The sequence below is a fragment of the Rhinolophus hipposideros genome, assembly GCF_964194185.1.
Source record: "Rhinolophus hipposideros genome assembly, chromosome: 2".
In the NCBI taxonomy this organism is placed as follows: domain Eukaryota; kingdom Metazoa; phylum Chordata; class Mammalia; order Chiroptera; family Rhinolophidae; genus Rhinolophus; species Rhinolophus hipposideros.
The window spans coordinates 72,862,770-72,880,772 of NC_138048.1; the positions used below are offsets into that span (position 1 = coordinate 72,862,770).

At 35.9% G+C, this 18,003-nt stretch overlaps 1 protein-coding gene across 1 annotated transcript; it reads left to right on the forward strand.

Annotated features, from left to right (window-relative positions):
* The first annotated feature begins 260 nt into the window (after positions 1–260).
* On the forward strand, positions 261–17,291 carry EIF5A2 (eukaryotic translation initiation factor 5A2). Its single transcript, XM_081027589.1, has 5 exons — positions 261–425; positions 1,107–1,306; positions 1,859–1,963; positions 11,343–11,474; positions 11,996–17,291. The coding sequence occupies exons 2-5, from the start codon at positions 1,142–1,144 to the stop codon at positions 12,053–12,055; spliced, it is 462 nt and encodes a 153-aa protein (XP_080883715.1). The 5' UTR covers positions 261–425; positions 1,107–1,141; the 3' UTR covers positions 12,056–17,291.
* The last annotated feature ends 712 nt before the right edge of the window (positions 17,292–18,003 follow it).

Below are 18,003 nucleotides of genomic sequence, written 5' to 3' on the forward strand. Positions count from 1 at the left end.
ATTCCCATCAACTTCCACTGAAACTTGAACACAACGAACCTAAAAGTTTGCGGCAGCAAGTTTCCTTGCCAGCGAGTTCACCCTCCGCAATCCGCCTCCAGAAAATGCACTTCACGCGCCGGAAGTGCCCTGAGCCGCAGCACGTGGGGTAGCCAGGACGCTCTTCACGTGACTAGGCGGGGCCTCAGGAAGCTTGTAGCCAATGGTAGCCTGGAAGGGTGGTGCCTGTGACGCGCCGGACCTATCCCGGAAATGGGGCTGAGGTGGGGGCGGGAAAGGGCGGGGAGGCCGGGGTGTGGAAAGTGTGGCGGCCCCGCCCTGTCTCTTGGAACTACCGCGGCCGCCACCGCTGCCGCCGCCGCCGCCGCCGCTGTAGGGGACCGGCGCGGGTGCGCAGGCGAAAGCAGCTCTTTCTTTGCTGGAAGGTAAAGACCTGGGGGGAAAGTGGTGGGGTTGGGACCGGAGCGAGGCAGGGCCGGGAAAGGCGACGGGAGTCCTAACGAGGGAAAGAGGAAGGCTGGATGGGAGAACGGAGGCGAGCGCGGCACTCGCCAGGGCTCAGGCCCGCGCGGGGCCGAGCCGGGCCGAGGATGCCTGCAGGACGAGGGGGCGCCTGAGAGGCCGGGGATCCCACGCCGCAGCCGGGGACCGGAGTGCGCGCCCCGTGCGCGAGGGCCAGGTGCTGCTGGCCTGGTCGTGTTCTCCCCATCCTCCGCGCGGACGTGCGGCCTGGGCTGGGTCCCCGCAGTGGGGATCGGGGCGGCGGCGGAGGGCCGGGCGGTGCGGCGCGGTGCGGAAAGGTCGGCGGCTCCGCCTGCGGTGGGGCGATGGGGGCCGGGATGTGCTGCTCCCAGCCTGGTGAGCCCCCTGGGCGGGTATCCTCCCCGCCCCCAGCTCGCTCTCTGCGACTTCCTTCCCCATCTTCCCACCACTGGATGGAAAAGTTTGTAGAGGCCAAGAGTTAGAAAGCGCCCACTGTTCTTGGGTGGGTCTTCTATAGATGCAAAAATAATAGATCCACGATGCTTGGCACGTAACCTGTCGGAAATGAGATTTTTCGTTACCTGATTGCCCATTGTTAAAAAGCAAACAAACTTTTTGCGTAGTGCCCTCCGGAAAGCTACCATCTCCCCAGCCCACCATGGCGGATGAAATCGATTTCACTACTGGAGATGCTGGGGCTTCCAGCACTTACCCTATGCAGTGCTCGGCCCTGCGCAAAAACGGCTTCGTGGTGCTCAAAGGACGACCATGCAAAATAGTGGAGATGTCAACTTCCAAAACTGGAAAACACGGTCACGCCAAGGTGGGTGCCCTTCCAGGTCTGTCTTCACGTTGAGATTTTGATCATTTGTATTACATTACAGCACATGAGATTTCTGTGCTTAGAACTTTGTAATAAGCACGTTTTTTTTCCTCCCACTATTACTGGGTGTTCAACTATCGTTTCGAATACTGAAAGGTAGCGTTTCCTTCTTGAGCTCTTATAATGTTTCATTAATTGGGAACTGAAACTTTCCTGAATCCCAGTGAGTCAGAAGATCTGTTCAGTTTACAGATGAGAAACCCTGTTCTAACATAATTCCAAGGAACCTAAGTTCATTTTTCTTGTGCACGCTTATAATTGAATTACTGCGCTACATAGGATTTGAGTCTTGATATGTCATGATACCATTTAGTTGTTCACTGCTTCTCAATTTTATGACCGCTGACATTTTTTTTAAGAAAGTAAAATTAGATGACCTTGAAAGGAGAAATAATCTGCTATAATCAGCATTGGTATTGTGCTCCTGTGTATGTAATGAGTGATATACTTGGCAAAGATTAAACAGGTTTCCTGTTCTCCCTTCTTTGTTAGGTTCACCTTGTTGGAATTGATATTTTCACCGGCAAAAAATATGAAGATATTTGTCCTTCTACTCACAATATGGATGTTCCAAATATTAAGCGAAATGATTATCAAGTAAGTACTAATTTCCTATAGAATACTTGTTTCTTCAAGGTGTGAATACATTCTACTATCAATTGTAATTTAACAAAAGGCCGTAGTAGTTTTGTAGGCTTTTCTAACCAATTATTAGTAACCACTTATCTTAGAAATTGGAGAAATAATTATATTTAACTTTTGTACCTTATTTAGGATTATTCTAGTTTGCTATTTTTTAAAACATTCTTGCATTTTTAAAAAGCTGAACACTTCTTATTGTTTCACAAACCAAGTAACTATGTTGTGACTGAACAAGTTTAGCGCTAATAAGATCACTACCATCTTTGTTGTAAAATACTTCAATTTTAGATAACTCTTTCCCAGATGTTTATTTCTTTTCATTTGTCAGACCTAAGACTTTTAAGAAATTAAGAAATGATTGGAATTCATGTTTCACCAACCAAGTTTGTGTATTAATGAATATGAGTCAGATTTTGGTATTCTTAAATAGGGAAATAAGGTAAAAGCCTTAAATATAAAAGATAAAATACATGGTCACTGAATATGGTGAAGAAAATACAAAAACTGTATAATTGTTTTATTTATATTCAGTGACCATGCTGTGACCTTTTGTTAAATTATAGGTATAAACTTCAAGTTTTAGTTCCAATTATACATTTGGGTAGGTCATGTTTAATGATAGCATTTTGTTGTTTGGAGTATTGATAGTAACCAAACCATTGACCTCATAGGATGTGGGAGCTCAGATTAATCATAATTAAAGTCTTTTTTTGAAAGTCTTCAATTTCTATATCTAGCATACCATATATGGAGCTCCTTTCTGTTCTTTTTACATAGTGAAAAATGTGAGTTGACAGATTTGTTTTATCCAGTTAAATTGATTTCCTTTTATACCTTTTATTGTACTGTATAATTTTTAAAGAATGTTACCATCAACTGTAATTACCCAATGATTTCCTTTTACTCTTTGTCCACATGTAAACATATTTTTACATGGTTTTAATCTAATAAGCAGTTTTATATTTTCACTTTCCCATTTATCATAAATATTTTCTAGGTTGCATCGAAGTCTTTGTAGAAATTTGAATTTTCTTAGTATAATAATAGTTGTTTTTTAGTCAATCAGGTCTGGGTTTGGATCCAGTTCTACTATTTTCCAGCTGAATGTTCTTAGATAAATTACACAACCTATCTGAGCCTCACTCTTTCCATCTCCAAAAGAGAGATAATGTGAGGAGTAAATGAGAAAATGTACCTCACAATCACCTCCTGAGTAGATATATATCAAAAAGCAGTTGTTTTCTGCACCCCCTTTTCCTGTATAAAAATTCCACTTAATCATTCCGTTATTCTTGAAGTACCTAATTTAGACAAGCATAGAATTTCCTTTTGCCTCAGATGAATTTCGTTTTCATCCTTGACATGTGAATGCTTTGAATATTCAGTATTCATAATATTCATTAATATGCATTCAACATAGAATGCTTTTGCCTTTGGGTGTTTCAGAAAGATGGTATCAGTATTTCAGATAATTACTGCTGTGATCAATTTAGCCAATCATTGATTAGAGCTCAAGAGTTAACGTAAAGGAAAAATTTGATTTGGGTTTTGTTTTGGGATGTAGCCGGGCCCAGACTAGGGTGAGGGGGTATAGGTTAGTGAGCCCCCTAACATAGAGTAGAAAATTTTAAATAAAGATAGGACCAGAAACAATGCCAACCCATGTAGGAGCCTAAGGCAAAAGGAGAAATCAATAATTGTGATTCTGTCTTTGTTTAAAATTTTGATATTTTGTTCATTATGGAATTTTTATCCTAATTCTATTTTTTAAAAATATTTCATTAAAATATTTATCTGATTGCTGATGGTTCTTTTTGGTGCCACCTTAAATTTTACACCCGAGACAAGTGCTTCACTTGCTTCACTCCAGTCCCAGCCTGTGGTGCATAGTTTGTACTGCAGAGTAGGTAAGAGAGTGACTCAAACCAGGCAGTCTGGGTCCACTTTCTGGCTTCGGCATTATCTGTATGACCTCCGTTGGCAAGTTACTTAACCTCTTGCCTTCCTTTCCTTATTTATAAAATGGGGATAAGAATCACAAACAACTCATGGCATCATTGTGAGGTTTGATTAGTTAATACTTAGAACAGGGCCTTACATAGTAAATACTCAGTGATCACATCCCTTCTTTATCAAGTCACCATAGAATACTTACATCTGCTCATTGAAAATAATTAGCTCTGTGAGCCTTTCCAGTTATATTTTATTGTGCTACAGTGGTCTTCACTCACCTAGCCAAGTGCCTTCATTAAATTCCTACTTATTATTTGGCTACATGAAGTCCTTTGTATATGCTTTTTTCAGTATTTCAAGTGCCAGTTTGGCAGTCAGCTAAAATGAATATATATATATATATATATATATATATATATATATATATATATATATGTATATGTATATATATACACACACACACACACACACACACACACATACACACACGTATATTTATGTACACACATCTATATATATATATACACACGTATATATAGATGTGTGTGTAAATTAAAAAGTAAATCTTTGTTGAGGAATATTTACAATTTCAATTTTGTATATTTTAAAATAAGTTCAGAATAAAATAAAAATTGTCTCCTGACTTCCAGATGATGTAGCTAGGATTAGAATTGCTAATTTACATTACTCCTTCCAAAAGTAGTTATGGTTCTCTGGGCCTCTGATGGTATAAAATGTAAATATATCCAATTACTCGGGAATCCCCCAATTTTTAAATATAGAAACTCTTATTTTGGCATTTACTAAAGTTTTACCTGTAATTTGAAAACCATATTTCAGAAGGAAAGCTAATAACTACGGGATATGTTTAAGAATAAAGAAGGTGCCAAAACAATGTATATAAGAAAGGAAAAAACTATTAAAATTGTAATATTCAATACATACCGATAACAAAAGATGAGTACAAGTCACGTTTAGCTTCTGCAATTACTAGAGGTGCTCAAAGTGGTTACCAGCAGTGTCCAGACACTTCTGATTACGACGAACTACTGCTTGAGCAACGTTGACCAGTGTCCACTTATATACATTTTATTGGCACCCCCCGGTATATTGTGGACCTTTGGATTATTGTTAAATTGCCAAACCTATGAATATTAAATCCTACTATATTCTTCAAATAAGTGGTATGCCTTTTGGATATTGGAATATGTGAGTTAAATTTTGTTGTTGCAACTTAAAAAAAGAACAACAACAAAGAGGATAATGATGCTATCAGTTCCTTGGGGTTAAAGTTTTTTTATAATTTTCACCTGTTCTGTGGAATCTTTGTTCTCTAGTAGAAGTCTTTCTTTGGGAATAACACATTTCTAAACGAGAAGGTATTGTAGCAACAAGAAGCAACTATTTTGCTGTAGTATCAGTAAGGGTAATAGTGAGAAGAGGCACAACCTTTGGTTCCTAGGTCTATATATTCTACCTATGAGAGAAATAGTACCATGTATTGAAATATATTGCAAACTATAGAACAGCACCTAGGCCCACAAACTATCAGCCAGCCAGCAAGTGGCAAAAATGACACCTTCAATAGGCCAATCCACACAGGCAAGCTGTTTTAGAATGATGGTGTGCATGGACCCGTGAATTCTCTGAGCATGGTCCTGTTGCCTTTTTATTTTGCCTGTCAAATGAGGGTTTTACTCAGAAATGATCCCATGTGCAACAGTGACAGGAATGTGGCATTCTATAAATCCACAGATGAGCCTTTAGCAGAAGCACTGCCAGCCAGGGAGGCAAATCCCTCTGTAAAGTAAGAAATCTAATGCAAGGTGGTGAGCACGCAATGTGAGATACAGATGATGTATTACAGAATTGTACACCTGAAATCTGTGTCACTGTACGAACAATTGTCTGCCCAATAAACTTTAATTTAAAAAAAAAGAAAACATTAAAAAATTCTTTCCAATGTTAAAAATTTTTTTTAAAAAAAGAATCTAATGCATTGAGTATAAATTGCTGCTGCCTCTTCCATGATGGAAGGGATACAGTGTTACCAGGTGGCCGGCTTTAACCTCTGGGGAATGATGTCATATCAAGGACTCTGTATTGGTCTGTGCTGTGAGGTACTCAGTAGTGGCTTTAGTCAGTCAGCTTTGGTGAGAGTCTGTGTCACTGAGCCCATGCCACCATGGCCACTTGCTTCATAGGGCGATTGAGCAAGGACTGGGAAGACTACAAAAAGAAGCTGAAAGATATTCACACAGTCATCTTGTCCACCTAATTATCTGCCTTCTCTGTAGCAGAACCCCTCTAGAAAGCATTCATATGGGCACATTCTCTAACTATTTGGAGAAGTCCTTCCACATACCACTTCCCCACACCTACGTAATTATCACCAATTTTCCTGTATTGTTCTTTCAGTGACCTTGACCTTCCACCCAAACTCTTAGGCTTTGCCCATAATCAGTGTAAATCCAAACCTCTGGTTCTCTCCTCTTTTACATCCATTGCATGAAGTTCTTACCTCCACTATCTTTCAGGGCCACCTCTGAAGTTTCATCAGACCATGCATAACCATCTAGAAAGTATTCGGATTTTTTTCTCTTTTTTTCAGTCAGCAGGTCATAGGGGCACTTCCTGTAAAGCCATTGGTATAAATTGAGGGAGAAGTTGTTGGTGTAGCAGAAGAAGTTGCTTTCTCAGTCTGAGCTACTTCTCATACAACTTGTTTGTGCCTTTAGGACCTGCTCAAGTTGATCTCATATATGCTACTTCCACTTGATGATGGAGTGCGGCTGTGCATACCCAACTTCATGGCTTGGTGGGTCAGAAGATGGCTCCAGTTGATGATAGTGTTATTTGCTTAGCTTTTACAATAACGATGATGAAGCATCAGGTCTCTACCAGGGACCAGCAGCTCCAAGGAAGTAGCCTGAGAGCCTGGGGGAAGAGGAAAAGGAAGAAAGAGAAAGGAAGAGGCCTTACAAGTCTGATAGTTTGAAATAGGTTGAGGAATGAAATTAAAGTCAGAAATTAGGGCTGAGAAGGCACCTATAGGGGTGCTATGCCTTCTCCAGCTTTCTGGTATAGACCAATAATAGAAATACAGGCAAAAAAAAAAGTTTCTCCATAATTCCTTTTTTTCAATGTTCTTTCTTACTCTGACCACATCATGGACAGAATCTGTGGTCATTACCCCTCCCCTTGTAGTTCATCCTTTGCTCTACACATCCTTCCTTGTAGTTCATGCTTTGCTCCAACCATTTAGTGGCTACAGTGCTCTTTCTAGAATTCTGACATACCAAAACATTTTTCTTTTTCACTTTTTATTGTGGAAAATTTTTAAATGTAATGACCCACATATACCCATCGTTCAGCTTCAATAATTATCAACACATAGCCAGTCTTATTTCATCTCTACCCCACCACCTATCTTTAGTTCCTGTACCCTTTACCTCTTGATTATTTTGAAGCTAATATCAGATATTATATCGTTTATCATTTCATCTGAAAATACTTTGTTATACATTTCTAAAAGATAAGAACTTTAAATATAGCCAATCAATATCTACATTTCCTGTCTTTTTTTTTTTTTTCTGTTTGGATGTGATGGCTATTGTTTTTGTTTTATAGTTCGTCTAAATCCAGACCTAAATAAAATCCACACATTGAAATTGGTTGGTGTATCTCTTAAATTTACTTTAATCTGTAGGTTCTCCTGTCTCATGTGCTGGAGTTCTCTTTCTTCTCTCTCTTCCCTCCCCCTCTCCCTCTTCACTTTTTTGATAAAGAAACTATATCATTTATTCTGTAGACTTTCCACAGTCTGTATTTTGGTAATTACATTTCCTCGTTGTTTAACATATTCCTCTGTCCCGTATATATATCCTGAAAATTGATAATTGATGTAGAGGCTTAATCAAATATAGTTTAGATTTTTATTTTCTTCCTTTTCTTTCTTTAATATAAACTACTCCATAGTTGATATTCTATGCAACCATCAGGTAAATAAGTCTGATTGTTTCTCTTTTTGTGATGTCATTAGATACATGATAATTGCCTCAACCCGTTAATTCGTTAATTCGTTAGGGAGACAAAATCTGTCATTCCTTTTTTTTAGCCAGAACACTTCTATGAAGAGAAACTTCCCTTCATCCTTTTTTATTTGTGTACCCTGTAGTACAATGTATAACAGTAAAAGCAGTATAAATACTTGATTCTTTCTCTTTAATTACCAGTTTTCAAAATGAGTTGGTTCCCTAGTATTCACTGAAGATGATCAATCAAATGTTTTTTTCACTATGAACTTTAACCATATTTGCATTTCAATCCATCGTAGTTATTATACTTATCGATTCTCAAATTGTCCTATCTTTGGCCAGGGGATCTTATTCAGCTAAGCTCCAGATTACTTTTAGTGTGGGCCTGGTGGTCTTTGATTGCGCCATGCTTTCTAGTGTAACAGCTGGCCCCAGGTTCATCGTGTATACTTCCTACTCTGGACCTGCAATTATTCATTTTTCCAAAGAGGCCTATGGAGAGAAATAGTACCTATGGGAGAAATAACACCATACATTGGATGCTTTTATTGGGAAATAATAGATACCACATTCTGATACCAGTATTTTGGGGGTATAATAAAATTTCATTTGTCAATCAGCAGCATAATACATGCCTAATACCTTTATTACAAGTTTTCTGACCCTGCCCTCTCCTGTCTCCCTGCTTGCTAATAACAAATGATTACATATTCTCTCTACCAAAAAAAGAAAAAGAATTATTCAAAGGCATCTTAAAGTTATCAAATGAGTAGATGTGTTTAAAGGTGAAGGAAGGAAATACTTAAAATTGACTTATAACTGTCCCCTCACCATCCTCTCCTTCTAACTCTTTAGTCAGGGCTTTGAGAGAAGATGAAAAAAAGTTGCACAAAAAATATGCTTAATACTCAGCAATAATGCCGTTCGCTTTTATTTATTTATTTATTTTTAATTACAAAAGGGATAATGGTATACCTTTAAGAGTCGAAAAATCTGTCAGACACTCCCTTAGCCAAGTGATCAAAGTTAATATCACAAACCATAGCACAAATTGACATTGTCTCTTGATATGATACTCTGATCACTTATGTAGTGTTCCCTCCAAAAAATCATAAGGAAGCAATTAGACAAACCCAAAATGAGGAACGTTCTGTAATACAGTGAACCTGTGCTCTTCAAAAATGTCAATGTCATGAAAGACAAAGGGTGAGGAACTGTTCAATTTGAGACTAAACTGACATGACAACCAAAGAAATACAAGGTGTGTTTCTAGAGGTGAGATGAAAACTTTCATCCCACTTTCAATATATTGGGACAACTGGTAAATTTACATATTGAAAAATATTGTAGCCATATTGAATTTCCTGATTTTTGAAAAATAAACTGGTTATATAAGAGTAGGTCTTTGTTCATAGGAAAAATACACTGAAGTATTTGTTGCTAGAGTCATGATGTATGAAACTTACTCTCAAATGGTTCAGTAAAAATAAGAAAAGAATAAAAATGTGTGTGATACGTATTTTATATACTCCATATATACAGAGAGAAAAATATACATAGCACCTGTGGTTAAATGTTAACAATGAATGAATCTAAATAAAAGATACGGGATTTCATTGCATTATTTTTTAATTTTTGTGTATATCTGAAAATTTTTAAATAATTCAAGAAAGATCAATAATTCATTTTCATCATTTAATTTTGTTTTCTGTTTAGTTTCATTTTTGAAAATTTTAATTTTATTTCGTAAAGCAATTTATTTTAATAAGATGTTTAACATAAATACATTTTTACAAGATGTTTTATACTATATCTATACATTTTTATATTTGAAATGCTTTATATTTCAACCCAGAGTTTATTTTACAAATTCTTAACTCAAAAAACAAAGTACCAGGGCAGCTGGATGGCTCAGTTGGTTAAAGTACGAGCTCTTAACAACAGGGTTGCCGGTTCTATTCCCAGGTGGACCAGTAAGCTGCGCCCTCCACAACTAGATTGAAGGACAAAGACTTGGAGCTGATGAGTCCTGGAAAAACACACTGTTCCCCAATATTCCCCAATAAAAAAATTGTGTTTTTCAAAAAGTACCACCATTATATAAATATCAAAATACCAGTATTATTATTGGCTTTTATGTTTCAGTCACTAATGGCACTAGGAACCTTGAAATAGACAAGTTCCACTTCTGGTAAAGAGCCCAAATCAGAAAGATCTGCCTTGTGAGCCTGTAGTTAATCATTTAAAAATTATACTACTGCATCAACCTCATTGCTCCTCACTCTTCTCCCAACAACCTCACAAACATTTGAGGGACATAAAAGTTAATTAAAAGTGTGGTTGCTTTGTACGGTAATTTTTTTGTTTGTTTTTGAGATTTTAGACATGCGCAAAACTGAAATCTGTGGTAGTTGGGGTTTGTGTGGAATCCATAGCCAGATTTGGCAGTGCTGTAGAGGAGAGATCTGAAACCCGCCACTGTGGCGTGCCTGTGTTGTGTCCTATGGTTAAAGGGGTTCCAGGACCATGTCTTTGACTTTTTTTGTGTATGTCAGTGTTAACATCTGGCATCCTAGATGATTACCTTCTGTAAAACCTGTTAGAACTCTAGGCACACTGATGGTGTACATGCTTTTAGAATATATGAGTGTAGCCTGGCTGTTTCCTCATGCCTATAACAAAAGAAATTCAATTCTATCAAAACTGCCTTTTGTAAATTAGGTTGATGACTGGATTTGTTTCATTTTGTCATCAGCAAGCTAGTGTTTGTCTTTTTAAAAAAATCTAGTGCTGTTAGCAGTAAGTTGGAGACTAAAAAGTTTCTACTTTGTTCATAATGAAATTATAAAACATTGTTTGCAGTCATGAAAAATTAAAAATTACCTTTATGCCCATTAATGGGAAAATGATTAAGTCAGTTACAGTGTATCGATGCAATTGTAAAGTGGTAAAAGAGACAAAAGTTGGTCCATATTTTCCAATTTGGAAAGATTTCTAAGACGTGTTATTAAGTGAAAACTTGCTGAAAAATACACTATTTTTTTAAATAACTATATTTGTATTTTGTACATATATGTAAATGCTTCAGGATACACTATAAAGAAGCCAAAACTTGAATAATGCAGAAATTTGGGGGATGAGAGATGCAGGGAAGAATGAACTTATGCTTTTAGTCTATATATGTTTTATACTTTTGTATGTCTAGCATTTTTAAGCACCAAGAATATATTAATGTATTATCATGTACTTATATTAATGAATGTATATTTCAACTTAACTGTGCAAATATTACAAAGTAGTGGGTATAATCTAATCAGTGCAAATGATGTAATTTCTTTTAATAGCTGATATGCATTCAGGATGGTTACCTTTCCCTGCTGACAGAAACTGGTGAAGTTCGTGAGGATCTTAAGCTGCCAGAAGGTGAACTAGGCAAAGAAATAGAAGGAAAATACAATGCAGGTGAAGATGTACAGGTAAAGACCTATGGGAAGATTTTTTTTTTTAACTATTTTATAAAAATTTGGCCTAAACTAGTTACATAAAATACTATATATGAAGTATAGCTCTTAATACTCCTGAAATTCTGAAAATGATCTCCATACAGCAGTTTTCCTATAATACTTAGAGACCCATCACTAAAGAAATTATCAAAGTTCATTTTTTGCTACATAGACACAATCAGCCTCAAAGGTGTTTTGAAGATCAGTGTCTGAGCTACTCTTCCAAGTATGAGAAAGGATGCTAGGGGAATGTGAGTACATAACACCTAACTAGTATTAAAACATTTGTAGCCCTTATTCTGCCTGTTTCCTGGAAGTTGTCTTAAAAACCACAGTTTGAGAAATTTCACTTTAGGAAACTAGATTACTTGGTCTTGGAATACCTCTTTCTAAAGTCAGTATGTATAAAATGTCCACAAATATACAATATATAATGAGTTAAATATGTCATATGTGCATATCTGACTAACTTTTGCTCTCATTTTCCCTTGTAGGTTTCTGTCATGTGCGCAATGAGTGAAGAATACGCTGTGGCCATAAAGCCCTGCAAATAAGTGGGGACCAAGCATGAGCAAGCCATTAGGTCGGGGTCAGCCGCGGGTCCAAAGTTTGGTTCTAAGTTGTCACCAAAGCTATGGCCTTCAGAAGCAACCTCATTCATTTTTCATTTGTTTTCAAACTGTGCTGAGTTCGTTTTGCAGGCAGTTGGTAATTTAAAAAAATAATCAAGATGTATAATTTTTTTTTAAATTTTGTAGCTGTTTTTCCTATAACATTCCTGTGTTTTTCAGTATGTGAGTCTAAGAATCAGATAAGGTAGCTTCAGCAGATATGATTTGTCTGAGCAAATCATTCTAGAATGAATTAAATGATAAACCAGGGTTTAAAATCAAACAATGTAGCATCTAGTGGTATTGAAGTACCACATTTAAGTTGAATTGCTCTGTGTTAATTTCAGACTTAATGTCAGAGTAAGTAGATTATGGATTGGAGCGTTCACAGTTTCAGCCTGTGTGTGGCAAGCACAGATACTTAAAAATGTTATCAAAAAGTGTCAGTTATGTGTAGCCACCTGTATTACGTTGGTCTTACTCTTTGCCAAATAGCTGGCCGACTTAACGTAACCTTATACACAAGGTGTGACAATTAAGTTCGTGAACTCATCCTAGAGAAAGTGCTACATACCTCATTGCTGAATATCACTATGGTCACCTTCGAAGTACTCCCCTTGGGAAGCTCTGCACCAATGCAAGTGCCTAGTCCACCCTTCAAAGCAGTTTTGGAACTCTTTTTCTGGAATGGCCATCAGAGCTGTCATCATAGGTCATCAGAGCTGACATTCAGGACCCTTGATGTCCTGAATGTCATCAAAATGTCTTCCTTTCAATGTTTTCTTTATCTTCAGGTAAAGAAAGAAGTCATTGGGGGCCAGATCACGTGAGTAGGGAGGATGTTCCAGTTCAGTTATTTGTTCACTGGCTAAAAACTCCCTCACAGACAGTGCCATGTGAGCGGGTACGTTGTCGTGATGCAAGAGCCATGAATTGTTGGCAAAAAGTTCAGGTCATCTAACTTTTTCATGCAGCCTTTTCAGCGCTTCCAAATAGTAAACTTGGTTAACTGTTTATCCAGTTGGTACAAATTCATAATGAATAATCCCTCTGATAAAAAAGGTTAGCAACATTATTGCATGAAGTTCATGAACTTAATTGTCAGACTTGGTGTGGTGATTTTCCTATCTGCTTGTGGTTGACAGAGGCATTAGACTGTTGGGTAACTATTAGCAAGTCATACTGTAAAGTGGACACAAGGGACAGTGGCAAAGGGCGTTGGCCAAAACTATAGGTTTGTAATCATCATAAAAATAGAAAGTTTTTTTCTAGTTGTACTTTTGCTTTTAACTTTGTGTTCTCTCCCTCTAAAGGAGTGAGTGACCTGCTTTATAGGATATTATGCAGTGTTTTTATCAATTATTTTGCTAAATTCTTCTATCAATTATATTGATAAATTATGTTGATAAATGTTGATATTTACAGTAGTTGCTCCTTTCCAACCATTTGTAAATAGACTTTTTTGGCATCAGAGTATTTGGCAGACAAAATCTAGAAATTCTTACTTCAAATTGATGTGTAACATTTGTTAAACTTATGTACATTTTTTTCTAAAGTGAAATGAAAGTTAACTATGGAAGAAAAGTTACTTTATGTGATAATCATATTTAACTTAAGTACATATATGTATTTTTTCTGATTGCCATGTGACTTAATTCAGTTACTCGAGTGAAATATAACCAGGAAAGAATTCTATAAACTAATTTATTTAAAAAAGTGTTTTAGGTGACTTTGCTACATTTCTATTTAGGCTTTTAGATCATATATACCTTATTTCCAGAATTCTAAACATTGTCACAGGTTTTGTGAGGACCTTTGACTCAATAACAATGATTATATTGGAGTGAAACATAGAACAGTTACTATTTCAGTAATACCTTCATTCTCCGAGACTGATAATGAGACCTCTCCCGTCATGCCTTGACTTATACAAGACCTTTATTCCTATCATCTAGAGAACATATATGATGCTGTAACTGATCTAAATAGTGACGGGAAATAGCATTAGGAACTGAAGTTCCCAAAGTTTTAATTACTTAATTTGCTCGTACTTTTAAATCCTAGCATCAGCAAATGCATTTGGAGAAGAAGCAAGATTCTTTAAGGAAATGCAAGGAGAATTCTAAAGCACAAGAAATATTGAGGTTGTAGTTAATCATTTTTAGTGTAACATTTTAGCTTTTGCCCATCTAAAGCACAGTTAGGAATTAGGCTAAATTCTTTCCAGTATTCCATCTAAGTATCTACTACATACTACTTCAGTTTCAGTTTTTTTTTACTACTTTGTAATGTGTGTCTTACTTGCTACTGGTTGGCATTGTTACCCACAGGAATTCCAGAAAGTTATCAATCTGTGCTGCTTGCTGGTCATGCATATGACTCCAGTTAACCATGCTAGTATTCTGGTTTAGTATTAATTCTGGATCAGCATGCCCTTATTCTTCCTAACCTATCAAATTCACATAAGTATATTTTCAATTGCAAGGTAAGTGTATATAAATTATAATAACACATTGCTGTCTTCATACCTTGAATGGCAAAAGCTATTTATGCATAAATATTTCATTTTAAGTACTATAATGAAGTGTAAATACTCTTCTGGAATATAAGTATAGATTTTAAAGATATGGGACTGCTTGTTTATTTTCACATAAGTCAGTACATGTTTCTCTAGAAGAAAATATTTCATTTAGTAAAGCTTTATAAATTGTATTAAAAAGAAGCAGGGAAACATTTTTAACATAAAACAGAAGTGACTTCATTTTTTTTTTTTTTGACATCAGAAATGTTAATATTTGATTCCTAGTATTTGTTGTACTTTTTTGTAGCAAATGTTACGTATCACAAGTTACCATGTATATAGAATGTAGATTGTCATGTTGATAGATTATACAGTGATACACCACTTTTGTCTGTAGGCATTTCACCAATTAATACACAATATTAAATTACCAAGTGGAATATGTGTTTTTTTCTAGAATAACATGCTTTATTTCTACTGTGAAGACTTGTTATACCTTATTTGCTACAAAGTTGTATAGTCTCTGAAATAGATCAAATCATTGCTACTTTGACTTAGCATTTGCAACATAATTATGATGTTTATTTCATGCTCCCCTCCAAGGGCTGTCAGTCACTTGAAATTGTTGTTAACCAAGCTCTTGAATCTATTTCCATTGATAATATAAAATTCAATACCAATGCTTTATAACAATTACCAAAACTCTCCTACAGCCAGAGCATGGTATCTTTACTAGGAGATGCTGCAATAAAATGTTTAGGCTATAAAATTTGGGGACACTGTTTTCCTTTATAGCACAATGTGTGTGCATGTGCACACACAGCTTTGTATGTTTGTTCTTTTTACAAAGTCCTTCTAACTCTTACAAGTACTGTAGTCTGGTAGTGCCTCAAATGTTGGTAACTTTTATTTTAGTTTACAACTTTTCCAGAATTTGTTTTTATACTTTAAAATTTCTCAATTAGATTATTTCTAGTTGAGCTGTAATTTGAATGCATTGTTCTCAGGGCTGTTTGTGCAAAGATCTGAAGTTTCATTATTTTAAAGCTAACTGCCTGAAAGTATATTGCAGAGTTTTCCCAAATTATAATGCATACAAATAAAAAAATCCTTAATATCAACATACGTAAGTTATATGGAAAGTATTGAAGAAAACAAATGGGGACATTGTTAACACCTATACTGGAATCTTGCCATATTTTTTTCATTTTAGAATAGAATTTGATAGTCTTAAAACCGTATCCTTAGTGATATATCTGAAAGCATTCCTTTAGCATGGACCCCAAAGATAGTTTCAGAGCCAGACATTGATGTGTAGTGGTTCTCAAACATATTTAGGGACAACAGCGAAATTCATAATGCTCTTTTGGGTACATTAAAATGTTTACATATTGAATTCTATAATATGAACTAGGAACAGACTTACCATGAGAAAATATGGCTCTTAAGTGTAAGAGCAAACTATAGGCATATTTCCATAAATAGTATAATATATTGAACTGATCAACAGTTTAAAATTTCCTAACATCATTTAGGCATAATATTTTACAGTTTAAAAGGCTTCTTTCTCCTAGCATTCAGACAAGTAGGCAACAAAGGCTTAAGAAAAAATTATTGTGAAAAATCTTAAAATCGAGAGAATTCAATATATTTAATTAAATTAGTTTTTTCTGAATTGGTTATATGTCATTATTTGATTTTAGCAGGGAACATTTGGGTTTGACTTAATGGAACACATGTTCTGTGGGTACGTGGCTTGAAGTCACTATATAATTTAATGTTTTTCCATTAAATATCTGAACATCAGCTTAACTACCAAGTGAAGTCAAGTGCCTGAAAAGTAATGTATACATTTAATTAGCACGTTTTCCTTATGTGAAAGATGCTTCTTATAGCAATGCATATCAGACTTTTACCTGCTAGAAGCATACTTGTTGCCAAGCTTTACCATCTACCACTATTCCTCTCTCCTTAGAACAGGTTGAAACCTATTTTACAATTGAAAGATAAGTTCTTTTATTTATATGAAATCCCTAAAACTATTTCTTGGTATTGCTAGACTTAGGTTTATCTTAGTTCAGGATTGTACTTTTTAAAAACTCTGGACACTAAACTATATTCAGTGATGACTGTACAGCTTGCCATAAGTCATAGTTGTGACCTTTCTTGAGAGGAATTCTTTATGGTGGTTAATATCTAATATAAATAAGCACGTGTGCTCGTTACAAAGTAATGCAAATTACTAGTTCTAAACTAGAATAATGAAAATGACTAGTTCTATACTATTACGTACTTTTGTCCTCCTCTCCAAACAAGAAATAGTTGAAATAGCATTGTCTAATCCAATGGCAGTTTATTAATAATACATTTTATTTGTCTTAGGTATAGAAGATCTCTTGCTTTTACCTGCAGAGACTCATATTTTAGCTAAAATGTTAAAATTGTAAGATATGTAGTATGGGTATTATACTTGTGCATTTTACATTTCAAAAATGGATAAAATCCAAATGTTAAGTTTTTGGCTATACTAAAGATATTGTTAACATCCTTTAAAATGTGATGATAAACTTATCAATTATAATTTTTTGTTATGTTAAAATATATTTGTTAACTTCATCAGTTATATTAGATAAAAATAAAGTTAATTTAATAGCTTGCACTATTTTTGTATATATACGTTTCTAGAAACATTTTCATACTAGAAAGTCGTATAAATTTATAAGTATGTCACTGTTAAAAGAAAGTGTAACCTTTGTTTTTATTGTGTTTTTATATTCTAGGTCCTTAGTAGAGAGTTGACTTAGCTTTATGGTTGGGAATGCTAATTTCTAAGTTTTAGTTCCAGATTTAGGTCCAATGTTGGTTTTATTTTTAAATTTTAGTAGCTTTTCAAATATGTTAAATAGTCACATAATTTAATAGCCTGCAGGTACAAGAGTAAAAATACTTTCCCTTCTTCATCCTCTTCCTGGGCACCTTTCCGGACATTGACGCAAGAAAACCCATTTGGCTGTCTAAAGTGTGTGTCCACTGGGAACTTAAAACATCTATTCCCGTAATACATTAAGTGGTGTATCAGTTACAACCACCGAGTATGTATTGGTTTAAAAGGACCCACCTACAAGTTGATTATCAATCCATTGTCCAATTTGAGAGCTATCTCTGAATCTAGTCAAAATAATTTTTGGACACTTCCCAGCCTCATAATGACTGTGTCCTAGCGTTTAGGAAGACCAAAAATGCTTGGCAACTTTAGTTGCTATCAGATCCCCAACACAGATTGTAATTGGGAGAATGGAGGTTCTTCTACCTAACACTGATAGTTTGTCTGCACTTTTTGTTCGCAATTAATGTGTGTGAGTTTCACTTA